The 22,180-nt window shown below is 39.0% G+C and overlaps 1 protein-coding gene across 3 annotated transcripts; it reads right to left on the reverse strand.

Moving 5' to 3' along the window:
* Positions 1-4,346: 4,346 nt before the first annotated feature.
* On the reverse strand, positions 4,347-14,804 carry btbd10b (BTB (POZ) domain containing 10b). 3 transcript variants are annotated; one of them, XM_086287801.1, is made up of 9 exons: positions 14,695-14,804; positions 14,105-14,252; positions 10,153-10,349; positions 9,425-9,740; positions 9,180-9,282; positions 7,367-7,487; positions 6,270-6,467; positions 6,074-6,184; positions 4,347-5,422 (listed from the first exon to the last, which is right to left on the reverse strand). In XM_086287801.1, exons 2-9 carry the CDS (start codon positions 14,203-14,205, stop codon positions 5,091-5,093), a joined length of 1,479 nt encoding a protein of 492 aa, XP_086143927.1. In that variant the 5' UTR covers positions 14,206-14,252; positions 14,695-14,804; the 3' UTR covers positions 4,347-5,090. The 3 variants fall into 3 exon arrangements, with proteins under 3 accessions (XP_086143927.1, XP_086143928.1, XP_086143926.1); XM_086287802.1 differs by having other exon boundaries at positions 10,153-10,346; positions 14,616-14,738; XM_086287800.1 differs by having other exon boundaries at positions 14,616-14,738.
* Positions 14,805-22,180: the final 7,376 nt, after the last annotated feature.

Below are 22,180 nucleotides of genomic sequence, written 5' to 3' on the forward strand. Positions count from 1 at the left end.
TAAATGGTGGAGGCTCACAGCGACATACTCAACACACAAGTTTCTGAACTCTTCATGAGGGTTTTTCCGACGAAGTGAGGGCCGTGAGGCACAGCTCCCCGTCCCCCGGTGACCCTGCTAGGTCCACCTTCTTAGGGAAACCCTCTGCAGAGGAGCCGACAGAGCCAGGAACTTGTGAGTTGTGTTTGTCCACTCAGGCATCATTCATGCTTGTTCTGTAGGCAGTTCCTGTCAGAAGGAGGAGGCGCAGCAGGAGCGTCGGGGGGCGGAAGACGGTGCCTCAGTGCCTCTCTCCTTCTGACATTGTTAAACAACAAATTTATAATTATTTCTATATTTACATGTAGGTAATGTCCTCAAGTTCTGTATAACCACTTTTTCCTCTCTCTGTGTTTGTTTCTCGTCTGTTGTTGTGTGTGTTTGTGTGTATTTGTCTCTTTCAAACAGGTGCCGGTCCTCACCTCTGCAGTGCTGCCGTCTCCTGTAGCGCTGCATGGTTGTAAGCTAAGTTTCCTTTATTTTTCTGTTCTCTTAGTTTTTGTCCTCAGGTTTGAAGTGTCTGTGTTGTGCAGCTGGTCTGGTCTGTCTCTAGACAGTTCAGGCTGCACCCACCAGTAAATGGTGGAGGCTCACAGCGACATACTCAACACACAAGTTTCTGAACTCTGCATGAGGGTTTCTCCGACGAAGTGAGGGCCGTGAGGCACAGCTCCCCGTCCCCCGGTGACCCTGCTAGGTCCACCCTCTTAGGGAAACCCTCTGCAGAGGAGCCGACAGGGCCAGGAAGTTGTGAGTTGTCTGTGTTCCTGTCAGAAGGAGGAGGCACAGCAGGAGCGTCGGGGGGCGGAAGACGGTGCCTCAGTGCCTCTCTCCTTCTGACATTGTTAAACAAAACCCAACAAATTTATAATTATTCATATATTTATATGTAGGTAATGTGCTCAAGTTCTTGATAACCACTGTTTCTCTCTCTTAGGGAAATCCTTTGCAGAGGAGTTGTGAGAGCTATGAACCTATTAGTATTTTGGCCTCAACATCATATTTATATAAAACTGATATTTCAGTGAAGATTTGAACCCCACTCGGTCGCGACAGATGGCCACCCCTTTCTGAGCCTGGTTCTGTCGGAGGTTTCTTCCTGTTAAAAGGGAGTTTTTCCTCCCCACTGTCGCCAAGTGCTTGCTCATAGGGGATTTGGGGGCTTTGTTAAAACAACCACTGATAAGTTCAGTGCCATCAGATTTAGTTCTCAGCAAATATGTAAATGGATGATTCGTCATCAAGTGAGGAAACATCCATTTAAAACATATTCACGAGTTGTATTTAGTTTTGTATAAATATGATTTCTGGGACACTAAGGCCAAACACAGACTAATTTGTACAATTGGGGGAAAAATAAATAACAAATCTATAAGAAAAATATGCGTCATTGTTTCATGTAGAGTTCAAATAACACACCATTTGATATCAACATATGTTTGTTACATTTTGCAGTGCTGGTGTTATATTCTTATGATTTTGTTCATTTGATGAGTATATCTTTCTCCTTTGCTTCACATATTTACTGCTTCTTGGCTAGCTTTAGTCATGCTAGCATCAACACAGGTAGAAACAGATACACATCAGAGAATCACCATGCATCGGCCTATCTTAATGCAAATGAAAAACGACAAAAATCAAAATATAAATAATTTTCAGATTACTAAAGCTATCAATGGATCCACAGCTCCGACAGTGAAAACACAATCATATCATGTTCAAGTATGTTGTAATCCAATTTTAAAACTATAAAATAGAATAAAGACTATTTTTAGTTTACTTTGTTAATAAAGAAATTTCTTAGAATTTTCAGAAAAACTAACGTTATACATAGCAAAATAAGTAAGTACAAAGTAAGTAAAATTTTATTTGTATAGCACTTTTTAAGATAAAAATTACAGAGAAACTAAAACACACACACAAAAAAATAACCACAAGCAAGTTTTAACAGATGAGTTTTTAGCTGTTTTTTAAAAGAGACCAGTGAGTCCCTAGATCCCAAGCTCAAATGGAGAGAGTTCCAGACTCTGGGGGCCACAGTTTCAAAAGCTCTGTCACCTTTTGTTTTCAACCTCGTATGATGGACAACCAGCAAGCAAGCCCTGATCACATTATCCTAGGGACCTGTTTGAGATGCATGGATATTAACGATCTCTGATATATGTCGGTGCCTGTTCATGCAGAGCCCCTAATGTCAAAGTCATATTCTTAAAGCGGACTGAATTTAATGGGGAGCCACTGCAGCTGGATCAGCAGGGGTGTGACATGAGAGTACTTGGAAGACTAGGTCAGAAGCCTTGCAGCAGCATTCTGAACACCCTGCAGACGTTCCAACGAGGCATTACATAAACAAGTGAACAAAGAATTACAATAGTCCAAATGAGATGAAAGAAATGCATGTATGACAATTTCGAGGTCTGAGCATGACACAGTGGACACAACACTGTTTCTTAAATGATAATAACAGGAGCAAACCAGAGATTTAACATGAGCATCCAAAGTCAACTGAGTCAAAGTTTACTCCAAGATCCCTAGAGGATTTGCCAAATGTAGCAAGAGGACCTAAATTTTTCATAATCTTGGGCACAAATTTATCGGGAGCACAAACAAGGACTTTGATTTTCTCCTCATTAAGTTGAAGAAAGTTATCAGCCATCCAACTTCTAATGTAGTCTAATCTGTAGTTTGGAAACATCTTGGGGCTTAAAGGAGATGTACAACTGAATATCATCTGTACGACACAGCTAAGCGTTTTGCAATTTGGCATGATTTAAAACGTTTAAATTTTTTCTGTATTAAACGGCAGAAATTAAGCTTTCTTGTGGGAGGTCATTTTTGAAAAACAAAACAAAAAAACCTGCAGCTTCAGAGTCTGTGAAATGTTGGCTTTCAGCCCTGGCAGCGTGTCTGGTGTGGAGCCGACAACTCACAGATTTTGAAGTGTCGGGCCGCACTTTGTGTTTACATCTTTGTGTGGAAGAAAGTTTACCTGCTTTCATTTGCTGTTTTAGCTGTTTAGTGGTTGTTGAAATAGCTTTAACCTGAGATTCTGGCGATTCTTACAAAATACACATTTATTCAAAAATCAATTCAGCATTTAATGAATCAGTATCACATTATTCAAGGTATAATCTTATAATTCTTTTTTAAACCCACTCCTATGAAATATTCCCACCAGGCCATCTGACAACAACAGCAATACACATTCCTTCATCTGAGGCTTGGTTTGGTTTCAGCAGGCTTCCTTGAGGATGTTTACATGCCTAAGTGCTTTGAGTTGCTGCTGATGTAAAAGGATAAGATTTGTGGATTACTGCAATGAATAGTGGAACAGATGTACCTAATAAAGTGGTTGCTAATTACATGTAGCATGACTTTGCTGCACTATACATCATGCTTTGTTCTCAGATTGCCTGATTGTATAAAGTTTTCCAAAAAAAATCGACTCTACATTAGGCCTATGTAACCAAGGTAACATCTGACACCACTTCCGGAAAATCCCTTCATTGTGGCGGGAATGAACTCTGTATAAATTCCGGGTCAATCTGCTGCATCTCCCCTGCTACATGTCATCATCCCTGAATGCATTGTGCGAAAAAACATGGCCGCTCCCGCGACTCCAAAATAGTTTTAAACAACAAAGATTTAATGAATAACAATTTTTTTTTTTAGTTATTCTCAAGTATGTTTTTATGTAGTGGAGATAATTTGCAACATATTTAGAGTAACTTGTCATAATAGTTGGGGTTCCTTTTAAATAGCTTATCAGGTTCTATTTGCTATCATTTCTACTCAGGGAGAAATGAAATAGGAAATGTATATGTATATGAACTGCAGTAAAAATATCAGTGTGAAGAAAGGTCATTTTATTTTTTAAGTAAGTACAAAAATTATATTTAGCCCTTCAAGCTTTTTAAATATGGTTCAGTTTGCTGTTACCAGTCTGTGGTATCACATTGAATCTAATTTGGAATTATCAGTGGTTTAATGTAATAATTACAAAAATTTATATTATTAATCTGAATTTATTTTTAGTGTTTCCGACCCAATTGTATAGAGCAGAAATGTTTCTTCTTAATGGTCATTAGCATTTAACCATATCTGGTCAGTCTTACCTCTGGAGGGCAACATCTCCTGGGTCCTGTTAGGCTTTTACAATAAGGCATGCAATATACATACCTGCCTATATCTATATATCTATATAGATCTAGATCTATAGATAGATATACAGATAGATACACGCACGCGCGCGCGCACACACACACACACACACACACACACACACATTTTTGTACTGTGTGTATATATATTTTTTAAATGTTCATCTTTATTTCATGATTTTGTTTTATTTTTAAACAACAATTTCAAGCTTTGCACATAAAAGATTCTGACCACAACAGCCTGTGTTCTGCTTAATATCTTGGCTGCAGGAGGAGCAAAACATCACATATCAGATCCAGCCAATGACTACATATCCCATGACAAGAATCAAAGACATCTGAGAGGAGTTCAACTGGAGATCATGAGACTAAGTGGTGAGAACAGATTTTCTCCATGACCAGAAAGATGTAATCTCTCCTTAGCTAGTTGTGTATCCTTCCCCATCAAAGCCATTTAGCAGTTAGATTTTGATTCTCTCGGGTGGCCTAAGATATCAGTGAAATAAAACCTGTGAAAAAACAGTGACACCACAAGAGTGCTCAGTCAAAACCATCAAATTAAGATACAATAATATTGTAAATAATAATGCTAATAATATTTTTTTACAGATTTTTTCCCACAAACAAAAATAGATTCCTTCCTTTGGTCAAGTAAAAAACAAAACAAAAACCCCAAAATGAAAACAATAGTGAAATGTTATTTTCACCAGTCTTATGTTCCTCGTGTTTTTTTTCCTACAGTCATCCAGGTTCTTGAGGCTCTAAGGCTGCAAAGGAGGTGTCAAGGCAATATGGTTATGGTGCCCCTAGCGCTCCATGCTGCAGCATGCTGGGAGTAGGACTAGAAGAGTAGGAGAGGGGCAGAGGCATTGAAAGAAGACCAACGTGTCCTCAGACAGCAGGTGAAGGTGCATCAGGATCAGGCTCATTGCTGTAGTTGTTGCTGTAGTGGTTCCCACTAGGTGGGTGATTAGGCAGGATATCCAGTTCATCCACTTGGGGGCCAGGGTGCATCACCACCAGCTGATCTTGGGGGATGTCAGCTGCTGCTGCTGCTAGGTTGGTGATCGACTTGGACTTTACGCACTGGAAATCAACATGGCGGCTTTTACCCTCCTCCTTTTCCCAGGACATGCGGATGAAGGGCCTCTGGACGTAGTTGTAAATGACCTCTGGACGACCTCCTGGTCTTTTCTTGACTTTCTCTTTATACGTAGGGTAACCTGTCAGAGAGACAACAACACTAGTGGCTCAGTTTATGCTAACTTTTGTTAACACAGAATACAAAAAAGCAAACACCAGAAGCGAGGGGCTCACCCTGAACGTGATGTGACTGACCATTTGTTTAAAAGGAATCAATGCATTACCAAGTGTTGGGCTCTAAATGACCTTATTCTAGTTTGATCGACTTCCCACTTTAGGCGTGTCTTTTCAGTCACAGCATACAAAAACATTCAGGTAGCAGCATGTCTATTGTCTACATCTGGTATGTGAACATAATACTGCACTCCAACTGCATATTAACTTGGGCAGATGTTAAACTGAGTGAACAAAGCAGTTTGGGTACAAAACCATTATATCATTTTATTAAATAAAATATATTTTGTCTCACGCCGACCACAGTTGATTCGTTTGATTCTGACTCTAATAACATCCAGATTGCAAAGAGGCATCTGCTGTTAGCTATTTTATGCATTAATTTGCTTGCTGCCAAACAAATCTGTAATTATAAATCTGCAGTATGCAGTGAGTCGTTATATTCTGTACTGTTCATATAGGTCAGACATCTCTCTCCCACTCATGAGAATGGAAAAAAAAAAGAAAAAGAAAAAAAGAGAGGACATCAATATTTAATACTGAAAAATTCAGCTCACCTTCAATGCCCAGCCTTATTTTCTTCAGTCCCCGCTCTTTTAAAACTGATTTGGCAACGTCTCGGTTTTCGATATACTTGAAGAATCTGTACAGTTTTGTGCTGTAAATAACTACAAGGAGAAAACAAACAAGGTGGTTTATTGTGCGTCTGTGCTCCGAGATGTGTGCCTACGCTCTGAATTAGTGGGTACTCACTCTGTGAATACTCTTCCCCCATTTGTGGTGGATATTCTTCATCCCAGTCAACCACATCATCATCGGTAAGGACTACAATGTGACATTCCCTCTCTCCGCTCTGGGCGCTGGCCACCATCAGAGGCAGAACCATTTCCTCGAGGTAAAACTCAAATTGACGCCGAGCTCCATCATTGGACAGCTCATGCATCAGGGCACCTGTTAACAAAGAGTGAGACTTTAAATTCAAAATTTCCATCATAAGCATAAACTTTATAAAGTGCACAAAGGTAAGCAAGTAACTCCTGAAACAACTAAAAACAGGCCCTCTGCTCTACTGTCATGCAAGTAGCCTTTATCTTTCACCACAGAGCTATTTCAGAGGTGCCTTCATAAAAACTGAATTCCTAATTAAAATGCTTCTTTCAGATCAGGATACTACTTGTAGTTTTAAATTCAAACAAATAATTTACAGGTAAGCAAACAACCATTTCCTTGCCTCCATTCCAGCAAAGTACCGCTACAAAATCTTCAGTGCTAATGAAGAAAAGGTCTGTCCAGTCTCGCAACCATCAGTTTCAGGCACTATTGTGTTGCAGTGCACCGAAAAGCCTTAAAGAACCCACTCAAGATGACCGTGAATCAAATTTGTAGACATATTTACCCCAAAAAGTTGAGGAGGAAAGGAGACGAAATGTCATAGATGATATGCAACAAGTTGTGGCCCTGAACTCACTTTCACATGAATAAGGACTATATGGATTTGAGAAATTTTGTTTTTCTATTCATTATAGGCTAAAACTCTAAAAGAAAAAACAAACAAACAAGAAAATAGTAATTAACCAGAATTACCTGCTGACTTAAAAAAAAATAATAATAAAACATCCTACGTTTTAGACACACGTACAGGGAAAATTGCTTGTTCTTAAAAGCTGTATTTTTCTTTAAAGCCAAAAATCTGAAATCCTCACAGGTTGGTGATTATGATCAATTAGCTGCAATCTTGTTAAGCCTTGCAAAGTGACGAGGCACTGAGCAGTCTCCCTGATCAATGATACTCAGCGCTGCTACTGTTAATGCAACACTAACAGCTTCAGTGTCCCAGAAGAAATACTCACTGAGGTCTCTGCATTTGATGGTGCTGTAGTCGAAAGAGATGCATAGATAGTCACATGCCTCACGCAACTCGGGGATAGAGATTCCATCAGGACAACGGATTATCCCAGATTTGTAGTAATCCTGCCAATTAGAGAGAAATCACAAAGAGGAAATCATTAAAAACACCATTTATCCATCAACTTAAATGATACAATTACAAACAAAATCAAAACCCTTTTGATAAAAATGAACCCGGTAACAGAATCTCAGTTTGCTTTCTAACAGCAGTTTCAGAGTTACACATGCTAAAGGAGACTTCCATTACTGAGCCTGTTGAACTGTTATGAGGTGGGTTTTTAGTAGGCCAAAGGTAACATGCAGTTTGGCAGGAAATTAGATGCAGCAGATAACACCATGCAAATGTCAAACTGTGAATTAAAGCTCAGATTCAGATCAGTCAGATTTGCTTTGTCATTCCAGCCTCATATACACTTCAGATACCTGAATGGGCTGTAGCAGGTACGCACTGTGTTATAGTTGCAGCAGTGTTTTCTGCAGGGTTGGTTTCTGGTGCATTTTAGATGAATCAGACAACAAAAATGCAGCCTAATCTAATCGTACGTTTCTTAGAACTCACCAACTGCAGCTTTCTCAGTAAACTGCGTACTACTCACTCACCATATCGCAAAGTAAATTCAATTTTCCAACATATCTACTTAAGAGTTTCAACATGAGCAATCAGTCGCTAATTAGATGTAATGTAGACAGTACAAAACAGCCCATGCTGAGTAATATTCTACCTGAATTATGGGTATTATATAATGTTTATTTATTTATTTTTTTAATTTAAAACTACTTTAGTTTAAAACTAGTTTTATTTCAGCACCATCTGTATTATGATCTACTGTTTATATTACTGCTTGATAGTAAACCATAGGAACCAGTACACTACTCTAAATTTCAGGCATTATATGCATTTTTCAATAACACTGCTATACCAGTAAATTAAGTAATTTAAACATGACCCCATGGTCATGCGGATGGGGTGGGGGCTGTATTAATTCAACATCCTGATCATACAGCGCAAATAATTGAAAAAATTAAAAATTCACAAGTCAATATCAATGTAGAAAAAACAAAAACAAAAAAAAATATTCAACACTAATAACTGCACATTTGTTTTGTGTCATCTCTGGCCGCATTGAACTTTGATAGACTTTCACAGCAGAGGCTCAGACAACTCCTCACACACACGGAGATCCAGGTAAGGAAAATATAGTGTGTCGCTCAAGGCTAACAGGTGTTATATGTCCCACAAAGATTGGAAGAACACATCCCAGTGGGAGTTTTATTCACAATTTCCTTCTACATTCTGCTGTGGAAGCATTAATGAGCAAATGCTGATATATTTAAAAATTGTGACATCAGAGATTGGTGTTACATCTTATACAAAAGCAATAAAGGCAGCCTGTTAAGAACTGACTTTATAGCCCTGTGTAAAATATTTAAGTTTGGTTAAAAGAGCAAGGAAGTAGATTTTTGTTGACTTGATTGTGTTATTTTATTTATTTATGATACATTTTCAGAGCTTTTTAAGCCTCCGTTGTGATTCGACAGTAAAGAGAAGATTAGAAAGACCAGGGGAAGTAGATGGCCTTAGGGCAGATTGTTTGGGTTGCCTACTCTACCCAGTGAGCTAAAATGATCCCACGATAGCTTAATATCTTTTAATAATAATGCGACACAGATAAAAATCATTCAGCATAAGTGTGTATCCAACATTTACCTCACAATTATTTATGCATACAAGGATTATGTAAAAGAGAAACTAACCAGAATTGCTCTGAAAACTGTTGAGCTAATCCCCTCAGCCACTTCGTACTCCCCTTTCTCGTTGGGCCGTGTGAAATTATGTTCTCTTCCAGATCCAAACATTCTGTGCAAAAGAAACTTTGATTTATTCCCCCAACTCACAGATCTATACTTATATGCGTGAATATTTAATTTTTATTTAAGTTTCAGTTGTTACAGCTATGATGACTAAAGACAAGGATAACGAGGATTAAAATATACTTTACCTGCCCAACATGGTATTGGGCTGTGCAGTGAAGATAGAAGGATCCACTACAAAGCGTGTGTTGTCAACAATCAGAGTGACTCTCTCTGAGGTCCGAATGTTTCGGTTTCCAACTGTGCCACCGGCTCCCCCTTCCTTAGGATTCTCATAGACAAAAACCATTTCTCCAGCTGCCAAGCTTTTGAAAGTGCCCTCGGTGCTGGACAAGCTACTGTTGCGACTGCTCACCACCCCACTGCTGCTGGAACCGCTGGGTGAGACTCTCTGAGGCCGCGGACTACTGGGCCTCGATGACGAGCCGCCATCTCGATCACGATCTAGACGGGCGGGCGGAATGAATCACCATGGAGAAATCATCTTTGGTTTTAATGTCCAAATCAAAGATCAAAATCCAGATAGAAAAAAAGTGCCTAGTTTGTAGTAACATTTTAGTTTGCAGCTAAGATTTGTAAAATAATTTTGTATTTCTTTGCAATATACACATTGTATATATACACAAGGTCCCACTCATAACATTTGACATGTAGGCAGTCAAACTTCTCGGTCTTGGTCTAAACACAGGTGGATAAGCATTGCCTTGATCTGCTCACAGCCAAAAGCAGGAGACCTAAACCATGTCTGAGCTGCAAGTTGATAAATTTGGTCAGCTGTTTAACAGAGCTTGCCAAAAGCTGCAGAACTCCAACATGACACCCATATAAGCCGTCTATTCTTTCCACGCACACTCACCACTGTTGTGCTGGCGGGTGGGTGATGTGACGTTGCGAATGCAAGGGGTAAGCTGGCCTTCTCTCTCATGCGAGGAGTCCCTGGAGCGATCGCTGGAGCGGCGGCGGTCACGTGAGCGGTCACAGCCCCCGCTGGCACCATGTAAGCTCATCTTCCTATGTTCTTCCTTCACTTGAGACGTACGGGCTTGGCTGCTGCTTTTGAAACACAAAAGCATGTGTAATGCACCTCCTCCCTTTCTCAAGGCCAGAGGATATTGGTATTTCATAGTTTTATGACGCACAATGTGGAACACATTTCACTCAACATGGCTGTCACAGCTTTTGGCTTAGGTCATTTGCCCTACAAACAACTGTAGTAGTGCCAACAAGCTTCATAAAGACATTTAAAACTAACCACCAGACCAACCAGACCAACCAGATTCTACTTTAATAAAACAGTAACAAGCCGCACATTGTGTATTGCAGTCAAATATAGATACTATTACCTTTGATATTTAATTTGAAAGAAAATCAAATCAGAGTTTTGACATGCTTATTTTATGTTTATTTAGAAATTTCATTTCTAAATAAACAGTATGAGCAGTTATAAATAAAAGTAGATTAAAATTCAAATGGGAAAAAGACACAATAGAGCTAACCATTAATTTCTCAAAGACCAAATCTTCTTAGTGTTTAAAAAAAACAACAATCACAGAAAGAATAAAATTCACAATTAGAAGCAGAGCTACAGGGTAAAAAAAAAAAAAGGAAAGGGAAAAAGGAAAAAAAAAAAGTTTTGTTTAACCTTTTAGCCATTCACAGATACATCCCAATCCTGGGGCTGAGCATACACTTGCAGAGCTTTCCTGCATACCAAAAATGTTGGCCTTCCAACAATGGAAAATCCCAAGGCCAGTGTTGAAAATGTTTTAAATTACTGTTTAAATATACTCAAGCTTGAGTTTCATTTTGCTCACCAAATTTCCAGAAATAACCAAGAAATTCATAGGCATGTATTAAGCTAGTTAATACCAAGTCACTGTCATAACTATATACCTAAAGTGCTACAGGAAACATGCCTTCAAAAGGTAGGAGACTAAATTATAAAGCAGATAAAGATAAGGCTGGCAGATGAGTTAACAAGAAAGTAAGGAAAGGCTACACAGAGCTCCATGTGGTCATCACGAACACGTTATACTTCAGTAAATATTCACTTAACATCTAGGGCTGCCACGATTTGTCGACTAGTCACGATTACGTTGACTATCAAAATCGTCGACGACTGATTTACTAGTCGACGCGTCGTTTGAAACTTTGTAAGATCACAAAAGACGCAGGAATAAGTGGCAGGATTTAAGAGTCTAATAACGGACTGAAACAGAAGATGGCAGCATTGCATGTACAAGGATGTCAGCTACCGTTAAACCCCGAAGAAGAAGAAGCAGCTGTGTCCCAGAATTCATAGCGCGGCCCAGCGCAGTTTCCAACAATGGCGGCAGCTAGTTAGTTTTAATGTTACTCTTATTATTCTTTCTGGGTCACAAAATAAACGTTTAACATATTTTCAGGCGAGAATGTAGCTGTGTAAACCTCAAATATCTGCTCAGTTTATCAGGACACCACATATTTTCAAAAGCGCTCCGACGTTTTCGGAGACATCTGTTACCCACTAGCTCGTTAGCGAGCCGGGGGCTAGGCTCACTAGCGCTGTGAGAACACCGGACTCCCCGCAAATCGTTTTCAAACCCACCGCCGTCTTTCGCTACTCAGGTTAAATATATATGAGTCACTTAGATAACTTAAAATGTTATTGTTTGGCTTTTTTTTTTAGTATTTTATTTGTTCCTGAGTAAATCAGTTTGTCTGAGATTAAAGTTATAGTTTTTACACAGCTGAATAAACGTCAAGCAGACAGCTGATTATCAGAAGTGTGAGATGCTCCAGAATATACTCCAGTGTCCTGTTATATTTTAGATAGCAAGGAGTTTATTAAACTTCACCGAAACAATCTGCAAATTTCATTAAAATTTAATAAACTATCATCTTGTCTTTATTTTTAGTTAGCACAGACCTTAAACACTTAAAGCTGTAAGCTAATGATAGTTATATAAGAGCAGATGCTGCTGGTGCAATAAGCTGTAGTTTTACGTCTAATGGATGATGATCTGATTAGTCGACTAATCGCAAAAATAATCGGTGACTAGTCGACTATCAAAATAATCGTTTGTGGCAGCCCTATTAACATCCATCAATCCATCTTCATCCGGGGCCGGGACAGGGCAGCAGCCTAAGGAGAGAAGCCCAGACCTGGCAGGGAGAGGGAACTCATTCCCGACCCACCCGGAGTGGGCACTCCACCCTTTTCCGGCTGAGAACCATGGCCTCAGATTTGGAGGTGCTGATCCTCATTCCCGGTGCTTCACACTTGGCTGGGAACCGTTCCAGTGCGAGCTGGAGGCCTTCACCCGATGAAGCCAACAGAACCACATCATCCGCGAAAAGCAGAGACGAGATTCTGAGGCCACCGTAGTGAAAGCCCTCCGCCACTTGGCTGCGCCTAGAATTCCTGTCCATAAAAATTATGAACAGAATCGGTGACAAAGGGCAGCCCTGGCGGAGCCCATCACCCACCGGGAACGAGTCCGACTTATTGCCGGCAATGCGAACCAAGCTCTTGCAACGGTTGTATAGGGATCGAATGGCCCGTAGCAACGGGCCAGACACCCCATACTCCCGCAGAACCTCCCACAGGACACGGTCGAATGCCTCCTCCAAGTCCACAAAACACATGTAGACTGGTTGGGCAAACTCCCATGCACCCTCAAGTATCCTTGAGAGGATAAAGAGCTGGTCCAGTGTTCCGCGACCAGGACAAAAACCGCATTGTTCCTCCTGTATCAGAGGTTCAACTAGCAGACAAACTCTCCTTTCCAGCACCCTGGCATAGACTTTCCCAGGGAGGCTGAGGAATGTGATCCCACTGTAGTTTGAACACACCCTCCGGTCCCCCTTCTTAAAGATGGGGACCACCACCCCGGTCTGCCAGTCCAGGGGTACTGCCCCTGATCTCCACGCAACATTGTAGAGGCGTGTCAACCAGGACAGCCCTACAACGTCCAGAGCCTTCAGGAATTTGGGGCGGACCTCATCAACGCCAGGGGCTCTGCCACCAAGGAGTTGTTTAACTGCCTCAGTGTCCTCGCCTCCGGAAATTGGCGGGTCATTCCCCTCATCCCCAGACTCTGCTTCCTCCTCGGAAGACGTGTCAGTGGGATTAAGGAGGTCCTCAAAGTATTCCTTCCACCGCCTGACAATTTTCTCAGTCGAAGTCAGCAGCGCTCCGCCAGCACTATACACAGTGCAGGTAGAGCACTAGAATCTCTTCGAGGCAGTCCAAAAGTCTTTTTTCATGGCCTCTCCGAACTCCTCCCACACCCGAGTTTTGCTTCAGCCACTGCCCGAGCCGCATTCCGCTTGGCCTGTCGATACCTGTCGGCTGTCTCCGGAGTCCCACAGGCTTACCAAGAGCGATAGATCTCCTTCTTCAGCCTGGTGGCTCCCCTCACCTCTGGTGTTATTCACTTAACATCACAGATAAATATGTGAAAGATAAGTGAAAAGTAAGTTTGAGCCTTTGGGCAATCTCAAACCCATGGGAAGTCAACTCCATCACATTTCCATATATTGAAAACGTTAAATACTGCCATAAACAGGCAATATTATTTGATTTTCAAAAATTTTCTCAGTGGACTAACACTTCTCTCCAGTATCACGCAATCATTGAGTTACAGGGAAAGTGCTAGGCCAAATTTATATTCATAGGGGTTACGCCTATGAGTTAATACAAAGCAGGACGGATGCAAAAGATACACATAAGCAAACCGATACTTTCTCTTGTGATATCCCTAGAACAGGGCGTATGTGACTGTTGCTGTGAACTTTACAACTCCATATATTTTCACCTGGCTCACCTTGAATGCCTGCAGAGTTTGCGCGGTCGGCTCGCTGTTTTTCGTTCCCAGTTTTCTGTATCACTGGAGTTGCTGTCATATGACGGCAGACGAGCTGCCATCACCCGGACAGGGGGTAGCCCGGTCTGGATCTTTCACCGTTCATAATCTGTTCGACAAATGGCGAAATCAACAAGTCAGTTTAATTCCCTGGTCAGCCTCGTGTAAAATCCACAGGTAGCTGCTGTCGGTTAACAAAAAAGCTAGGTTGTGCAGCCAAGCTTGAGTTGAACAAAGATTGATTGTCAGGTTTATCGCTGTTATCAAATTAAACGTTGTCGACGTTGCTGTGAGACGACTTTGCTATTTTAGCATAGCTAGCTAGTTAGCTAACTAGCATTAGCAGTATTACCAGCGGTACGTTACAACAATATCAGAACAAACTTCCGAGACGCAGAATGGCTAGTAAACATGCTCCAAGAGTGTCCATAGACATGATTTGATACCGTGAGATACAGGAAAAAACAGCTACCTAGCTGGCTACGGTTTCCGCTGCAGTATAATCCCACTTGCTCGCCAGCTAACCAGTCATTTCCTTTCAAAACACTCACCCAGCTGACGTACGACGTGACGACCGTTAACGGCTCGACGTGCTGACGCACTTAAAACTACATTTCAAAGTCATTGCTACGCTCGCCGATCAAACGTGTCTCAAAAGTTAAAGAGTTGAAAAATTAAATGTACTACAGGTGACTGACCTGTTTTCAGTAGGTAATAGAAGAAGTTTTTCTTTTTCTTCAAAAAAGTCAAAAGAAAGATGACCGAGTCCCTCAAGTGTCGCGATATGTTGCATGTGCGATTGCTTTTTTTTTTTAAAGTTTCCTTTATTCATGAAAAAAAATCCAAAATGTGAAGATACTAGTACCGATATTTGTAAGCCTATAAAAGACAAAATGAACCGTGGAGAAAAGGAAAGAAAAAGAAATATGAAATAAGGTACAAAATAAATAAATAAAAGTAAATAAATAAATATATGTTTTCATGTACATGTAACTCAGCTTATGTGGAGAACTGACAGCAGATATTGAAGAATGTAATTGCATTTATAATTAAAACACCCATTAACATGTGCATTAATTTATTATATAATAAATATAGCACTATTTTAGACTCTATAATCAGCAGTTCCCACTGATTAGCACTGAACTGATCTGTCTACTATGGAAGCTTATTTCTTCAACTAATGATTTTTTTCTATCCATAAGTCAAAATTTCAAGTTAGTATCTCGAAATTTTGAATTACATAATACAGAATTTTAACCTCCCCAGACTTGAAATTTTGAGATAATTACTTACTTTCAACTTTGCTCTGCCTGGCAGATTTTGTTTTTAATTATTTTTTATTTATTCAACTTTAGTGGTGGAAAGAAGCTTCCATATTCCATTGTGCACAGTTTGAGGTAAAACTGCAGAATATAACAAAAAAAATGATTAAAGATTAATTAAAACTAGGAGTAAACACAAAGTGTTGATAAATCTAACCAGGTATCAGTTCAGCCTACAGTTATGCTATGGTAACAAACAATGTTAAATAAATAACAAAATTAGGTTAAGTTGTAGGTAGTCTCATATCATAGTGGTGCTTTGTCCAATTAATTTAAAGGCCTCTAACTGGATGTGAAAAAAACACCGCACACTAGCAAATCTTTGCAGAAGACATTTTTATTTTAAAGTATTAATATATAGATAATAGTTATAGTAGTAGCAAAGTTGCTTATTCAAAGTAAATGCAGGGTCATAGCAAGGGTGCTTGTCAATTAGCCAGATCAACTCTTTAGGACATGACTGGAGGACAGAGCAACACAACAGCCGAACAGGATACATATCAGAGCTTATCTATGTCTTATCCATCAATCATAACATCTCTCTGCTTTGCCTTTATTCGACACAAGTCAAACAGCCTGTTATGATTTGCAAACAATATACACACACACACACACACACACACACACACACACACACACACACACACACACACACACACACACACACACACACACACACACACACAGTATACAAGGCTGGAAAAGTCTGAATATGATGATATGATGCAATGTGTGCAGCCATCAGTCAGTAAAATCACCTTAAAAAAAATTAAAGTGGGACTAGACATCAACTGAATTCTAATCTTTAGGACTGAAAATTGATGATCTTGTCTTATGACTTTTTATCAAGTATTTCTAGAATAATTTTCGTGTATGGCCACTCAAAACATCAATCAATTCTGTAATCTGACAGATATATTACAATTTTTTGCAAATTTTAAAGAACATTACTTAGTGTGAGTTATTCCTGCGCCAAGAATATGTTAAACATTGTGTAATGTATTGTATGTAAAGCCATGTATGTAATCTATGTAAAGTCAAGCTAGCGAACGCAATCCAGAAATTGCTGACACAAAAGGCATGTAGGTTGAGTTGTCGTATAGGTTACATCTCACAAAGTTACCCAGTAAAAGTGATCAATACCTGACAGTAAGAATGAAGTACAGCAGTTCAAAGAGAGATCAGAGAGGTTCTGCAGAGCACTTTAGAGAAATTTGTTGTAGAAAGTTAAAGCAGGGGTAAAAATCACCAGCAGAAAATCTGACTCAGTCCTCAGGAGATCATGTTAGTGACTATAAGAGGACTGACTGAAAAACATACAGTATAACTCCTGAAAGTCATTACATAAAGGCATACATATGATGCGCATGTAAGAAGCACACACAAGAAATGTAAGACTAGCCATCTTATTGGTCCTTTACAATATGCAGTAAACAACATTTGTAAATAGTGATGTGTATGGTGTGGAGAGTAGGAGGACATTTTAAAACCTTTTCTTCCCCAGACGGCCTGAGATATTGACTGTAGTACTTGTAATCCTACTGATATGACATTAAAACAGAATGGAAAAAAAGGGAAAAAAAGAGGGAAAACATTTATCAGACAAGAAAAAAATAAAAAATAAAATAGAATTAAAAATAAAATAAAAAACACAATAAAAGCATAAATAAATCAATAAATAATCTGACAAAATTTTAAAATAAGTTAAGAACAATAAGAAAAAAACATCTAAAATAACTCTTGGAAAAATAGTCAGATTCTTCAGTAATGCATGGGGATTTTGTTTCATAAGATATACTGAACATTAAATCACTTGAATTTGCATATTTTGTATAACTTTTTTAAATTTTTGATCCAAAAACATCATATTGAAAAATATTTTTTATAGTTCTTGCTTTTCCATGTAGTGGTTTAGAGCTGGCCACAATAATTCCCTTCAACTTTTCCTGGAGCCAGTCTTGCCTTTCTCCTACTTGTTTGTGTTCTCGAACATTGTGCATAAGCTGCACCTCACTGACAGTCCTCTTTCTGCACAAACAGAAAACACACACAGTCAACTCAAGGAAGAATTACAGGATCAGTTAATTATTTAAGCTAATTGTGCATTATTAATTTTCATTCCAAAGATGATATTTCACTGTAGAAAGTTTAAGAGTTTACCTCAGTGGTTTAGCCTCTGTGTGGATGCTCCAGAGGAGGATTACCAGAACCAACATTTCCAAGAACCTCAGTGAAAACATGTCGATTAACTGAAGCAAATTAAACTATTAGTTAGACGAGGTATTTTCTACGTATATTTTCAAAAATATATATGTATATTACAGCCATCTATTTAAAGACATATTCATTGGTCGTTCTTACCAGGTCTGGTGTCCTTCTATCCAAGAAATAGTGCGTCAGAGCTGGTAGTTAGAGGACTCTATCCGTCTGGGAAAGAAGTCAAACTTGTTGATCAGTCTTTCGTGTTAGGAAGGCGCTCTCCTTTATATACAGTGTAGCCCTCCCCTGGTCATCAATGAGCCATTTTCACTGTTGATGTTGATGTCACTTTTCCAGTGCATCAATGCGAACAGGCATCTGCATGACACCACCTCCACCACAATTCACTACTAACACATCTTTCAACACCTCTGTAAAGGGGCCTGCTTGTCACACTGGTTTTGAACATGCTCCATTTTCACCCTTCATCCCGAATCATTTTTGTTATGACATACAGGCTATGTGCATACACTTTAGCAAGCAAATCTCTTTATTGGTTAGTATATCTCTAACAGTATATGCCTCATGCAGCAGGACTGCAGTGAAAACATATACTCTCTAAAATGGCAATAACTGTCAAGCTTAATTTATTAGCAGTGCAACTTATTTTATGGTTCATCTCATGCAAGCTCTAAAGTTTGCAGAAAGGTGTAACTGCATCAGGCCGCAGACATAAAGCATTCAGTGTTGCCGATTAATATAATGTTAATATAATCTCTGAGCTCTCTGACGTGACGGATTGACTGAATACCTACAGATCTAGTTCTTCTGTTCTTTCAAGACTTGCTAGTAGCAATAGAACATGTTAAAAGTAGCTTGCATCAGCTAAGGAGATCATATATTTTCATCTTCATCAAGAGTATAGAACCACTGATTTTTTATTTATTTATTTATTTTTTTATTTTTTGCATTTTATGTGAGAAACCCCCCCCCCCCCCCCCCCATATCTGTAAAATTTATTTGTGAGAATTATGAGTTCTCAAAATGTTCTTTAATGAAATAAATTTGTTGCAGATGCTTGTATAAAGCTGCTGTAGGAGTGTAGATTCTACAGTGGTTGCATATAAAGCTTTACTCATGATATCAAAGTGGACCGGACATTTGAAAAACATACAATTAACATCCTGTTAAATATGTAGCGTCACACTTTGTGAGGTATGGGTTATGGATAACCTTGTCATGGTGTCACAAGCTGCATTAGGTAACCGTGAAAGATGTTTTCTAAATGTGGCAAAGGAATGGCAATGTCATGACTGACAGAATAGGTGTTGCAAAAGGACCTATAGCTTTCTGTCATTTAATTTTCCAGCAAAATTTAATCTATACAGGGTGTATTAACCAATCTGAACACTTTTAAATGATATTATTTTCTGGAGTGACAGGCTGCATTTCTTACAATTTAAAGGAATTCCTTTCCTTCAAAAAGCATTAATGATTAATTGACTTGTATAATGTGGCAATAGTGCCACATTCTAAAGCCGAAGGTTGGTTTGGTTGTATTACACTAGAATGATCAGAATTGCAATTGTAGCACATATTACTACAGCCTAATTAATAAAGTGTCAGATGTACTGCAAAGTCTCAAAGACTGACTAGAGACAAAACTGACATATCACAGAAATTAAAAAGTGAATTTACAACAGGCCAGTATACCTGGCTCAAGTACATGTTTTGCCATATACATCTCTGTCAGCTCTCTGCAACATGCTGTAAAACAGCACTAAGAACCACCTGTGCTTTCAACTGGGCTAGATTTTTTGCACACGTGTAGTATACTCAACCAAGCTTCCCCCATTACTTCATGTGGTCACAATGTGAGCCATCTAAGTTATGGTATGCTGCCAGGGTGCAAGAAGACGAGACAGGGATTGATGGGAAGAATTGCATGCAAATCATTAACTTGGGTCACCCCCATGTGACAAAGAAAGCAACATACATAAAATGACTCATCTCTTTGAACTACAGTATATTTAGCCATGTTGGCCGTAAATAGGCCTAACATTTTGGTTCTTAACAAACTTTCATTGAATTTTAAGAGGCTATATTTGTCATACCCTGAGTTCAGGTGGAAGTTGGTGATATTTAAGAAGGAAATACAATTAATTAAAATAACACAAGCCAGTGCACAGGGTATATTGATTTTTGATAGACCTAGCAGAGGGCAGATTCATTTCACTGGCCTCTATATTGTGTGTTTAAAGGTATGGAAGGACACCCAGGCCATATAAGCGCTCCCTGACTTCTATAAATGGACCTACTTTTTTCATGAAATGAGGTCACCTCACTCAACGATATCATGTAACGAAACAGGATATATTTAGATGCTTGACATCATCCCAGCTTTGCTTTTGAAGCCAAACAAATGCATAGAATGCATATTTTATTCATACCGATTGGATAACAATTTATAGCCTATGAAGTGGGCAGAGTCTAATGCTGCAATAAATCTTTCAGATGCGTGTCCATCCAAGTCTTTCTGGAGCAGCTCAGCAGTTTATTTGCCAAACCAAATGTTTTTTCCCTTCATGAAGCAGGTTTGCAGGGATACGCCAGTCGTGTCAGTGCCATTTTATGTGGATTCCCCCACTCACATCAATCAATCACAGAGCTTTGCAATGTCCATTTGACTACTCAGCACAGGTGGTGGTGGTGTCAAATTAGTAGTCAGTATCTCCTAACCGACTGAACACACAGTATGGCCTACAAAGAAAGAGCCCACCTGGATCAGGTTGGCAGCAAACTGGTCAGTTTTTTTCCCCTGTTATTATCATTATCATTGATGTTTTTGTCACAGCAAGCAAAGTTATGATAAGTAGAAAATTTCACATTAGCTTATAACAATATATTTTGAAACAGTTTTAGTTGGCTGTACTATTCCATTTAATACAAATACTAAATCCGTGTGTATATGATTATGATAATCCAAACTCTACCTGGAAATGTTTTGGAAAGTCTTTGCGTTCAGCTTGAATTTAAATAAAGTTTAGAAGTTTATGCTTTGTGCACTAAACATCATGACGATTCAGGGTAATACCATGTTAATACCAAATTAAAATAACTGATTAAAAAAGATATTAATCAAAAGAAATTTAGATAGAAAAGGACAAACGACAAGAGGCACAGAAAGCAGAGTCTGATTCTGCTCAGTGATCATTTTTTGTAAGACTTTTATGTATCCAGAGGAAATCTGATTCTGTTTTGCTTATGCTCTGCTGGTTATTCACACAGTAATACTTTCAAACCTGGGAGGTTTCCAAACAGTAGAACTTTATATAAAGCAGCTTCAGAGGAGTCGACTTCTTAACAATCACAGTACTTTTTTTTTTTTTTTTTTTTTTTTTTAAATTTCTGGGTATTATATGTGCAGTTTAACCTAAAGTAAAAAAATATTTAACCATTCAGTATTTTGTCTTGGATTTGTTGTTATTTAATATCAAAGCAGTATGCAAGTCGTGTCATAGTAGCCTCAGTTGCTGCAATGTTATTTTGGTTGTGAAAGTTACTATGAAAACAGTGGTTTCCTCACAGCTGCTCATTATAAGTTTAGATTTCTTCCACAAGAGGTCACTGTGATCCAGCAGTTCAGTCAGGCAGACCAAAATCCACTGTAATCCTCTTTAATTACATTATCAGAAGAGCTTTCTGTAACAGCTTTGATAACCAGTATTATCACCAAGTTTATAGTTTGTAGTTAAGTATGAGATTGAAAAAACAGTTTTTGATGCACAATATTTGAAAGCAGTGAAAGGGGTGATAAAAATATGAAAACAGGAGGGTTCAGTCTGATATTAACAAAGAAAAAAACAACAACAGCACAAATACCACAAAATAAGAAATGGCCCTAATGTAGTCAGCTGCAATTACCTTGTGAAAACACTTCATTGCTTGTTTTCCAATTATCTAAAGTTTATATTAGTGTGACTTTCTCAACTTTTGGTAAAATACCTGCCCAACCTTCATTGGCATTTTGTGCAGAATTTACATGAAATTAATTTCTCTGAGTTTATTGATAAGCCTGTCTAATAACATGCAAAACCGACAGTTTTGTTTAATCTAACCAATAAAATGCTTTTATCAGCCTTTTCATCTTAAATACACAAACAGGTCCTTCTGGGACATGATGAGGGAAATGAGGCAGGTGAGAAAAACGAGATAAATTTCAGAAGAGACTGTCATGTGGGTTAAGCAGAGTGTGCTGCTGTGTGTACTGTGTATATCAGCAATGTTGTCTGTGGTAAAAAGGTGCAAAGAATTTAAAGCACAAAACATTGTTATTCCCACCCACTATGAGTCCAAAAGAAAGAAGCCTCCTGCTGGGATTACCTGGTTGTTTCCAACAATTTGTTGTCTGAACATTCGTCGGTATGAGACGATTGTGGAAGTGAGAATGTATTAGAAACTCTGTGTAAAGTGCATAAATATATGAGTGATTTCACAGCGCCACAGTGTGTAT

Source organism: Aulonocara sp. 'chitande type north' Nkhata Bay, linkage group LG1 (genome assembly GCF_057382095.1).
Source record: "Aulonocara sp. 'chitande type north' Nkhata Bay isolate Kocher_YH1m ecotype deep benthic linkage group LG1, A_spYH_male_GT1.1, whole genome shotgun sequence".
NCBI classification, from domain to species: Eukaryota; Metazoa; Chordata; class Actinopteri; order Cichliformes; family Cichlidae; genus Aulonocara; species Aulonocara sp. 'chitande type north' Nkhata Bay.